Source organism: Penaeus monodon, chromosome 20 (genome assembly GCF_015228065.2).
Source record: "Penaeus monodon isolate SGIC_2016 chromosome 20, NSTDA_Pmon_1, whole genome shotgun sequence".
In the NCBI taxonomy this organism is placed as follows: Eukaryota; Metazoa; Arthropoda; class Malacostraca; order Decapoda; family Penaeidae; genus Penaeus; species Penaeus monodon.
In genome coordinates, this window is record NC_051405.1 from 3,727,794 (window position 1) to 3,729,171 (window position 1,378).

General features: G+C 39.7%; 1 protein-coding gene across 1 annotated transcript in view; it reads right to left on the reverse strand.

Annotated features, from left to right (window-relative positions):
• Positions 1–1,061: 1,061 nt before the first annotated feature.
• LOC119585547 overlaps positions 1,062–1,378 on the reverse strand; it is a 19,588-nt gene continuing 19,271 nt past the window's right edge. The window contains exons 2-3 of the mRNA XM_037934169.1: positions 1,295–1,308; positions 1,062–1,213 (exon numbers count right to left, since the gene is read on the reverse strand). Of these exons, the coding sequence (XP_037790097.1) occupies positions 1,062–1,213; positions 1,295–1,308 (166 nt within the window). The remainder of the gene's footprint in view (positions 1,214–1,294; positions 1,309–1,378) is intronic.

Sequence of the window (1,378 nt, forward strand, 5' to 3'; positions counted from 1 at the left end):
AGCTGCCTAATAACTCTTTCAGGTAAATGCCGTAGGTGGTAAAGCACATTCTCAAATTCTCCAAGAGGAAGCAGCAGACAATGTTGTGGGATATGCTGTTCCTTCAAGTACTGTATTACTTCCAGTCGCAGTCGATCATATTGTTTCGTAGTGGCATTTCCTCTTTAGCTTGAACTCTGTTGGAGTCAAATAGTATACCCTTGGGAATAATCAAGAAACCTAGGAACTTCAATTTCTTGGCTGCAAACATGCATTTATTAAAATTGAATCTAAACCCTGCAGTATCTTAAAGTGACATTGTTTCTCCAAGAGGAAGCAGCAGACAATGTTGTGGGATATGCTGTTCCTTCAAGTACTGTATTACTTCCAGTCGCAGTCGATCATATTGTTCGACGTGGCATCTCTTTAGCTTGAAACTCTGTTGCCCAGTCAAATGGTATACCTTGGATAATCAAGAACCTAGAATTCATTCGGCTGCAAACATGCATTATAAAATGAATCTAGACCCTGCAGTATCTTAAAGTGACATTGTTTCTTTTAAATGGACCAGATGCTCCTCAAATGTGGAACTACAAATAACCACATTTGAATAGGCTAAAGTGTGTCGACCGATGGCCGTTAACAATACAAAATCAATGGCCCATTCCAAAGTGGGGTGACCTGTTGCAAGACCGAGCTCAGGAAATTGCAATAGTATGACCCGTGGAGATGCGTTTAAGGGGGATCTGCCTCAGCATTTAATTGTCCATATCAGACTTGATTTAAGGTGATATCGACTACACATAAGGTATCCCTTTTCTTAAGCAGCTGGTCTTTACGTGGGATTGGATAAGACTCTTTGCAGGTTTTGCCATTCAGTGCTTTGTAATCGGCACAGAATTTAACCCTTACATCCCTTTTCTTTACTAGTACTACCGGTGACAATGAAGGGCTAGTCATTTCTATACTATCCCATCTCTTAACATCTTGTCATACTCCTCCCTAATAACCTGTCTTGACGTCTGCTAAATACGAATTGGAATTTTATTACTTATATCAATGTTGTATGCCTGGAATCTTCCCTAGTCGATGACTTCTACCAGCTTAAAATTTTCAAATTCAAGGTGAGTATAGATAGGTAGCAATGCTGGGAATATTAAAGTGCTAACACTGCTTAATTTCCTCCTCACCCTGTATGTGGCCTTTTCTTTCTTCCGCATTCTATTTCCACACTCTGTTCATACTGTTCAGAGGGGAAACCAAAATCATGCATGCCAAAAATCTCATTATCAACACTCATTCTAAGATGAATTACTTGCACTCTGGGCTCTGAAAAAAAACTCAACCTCTGAACACTGCAACTTTTATTCCACACAGATACACACAGATTTTTTTGTGC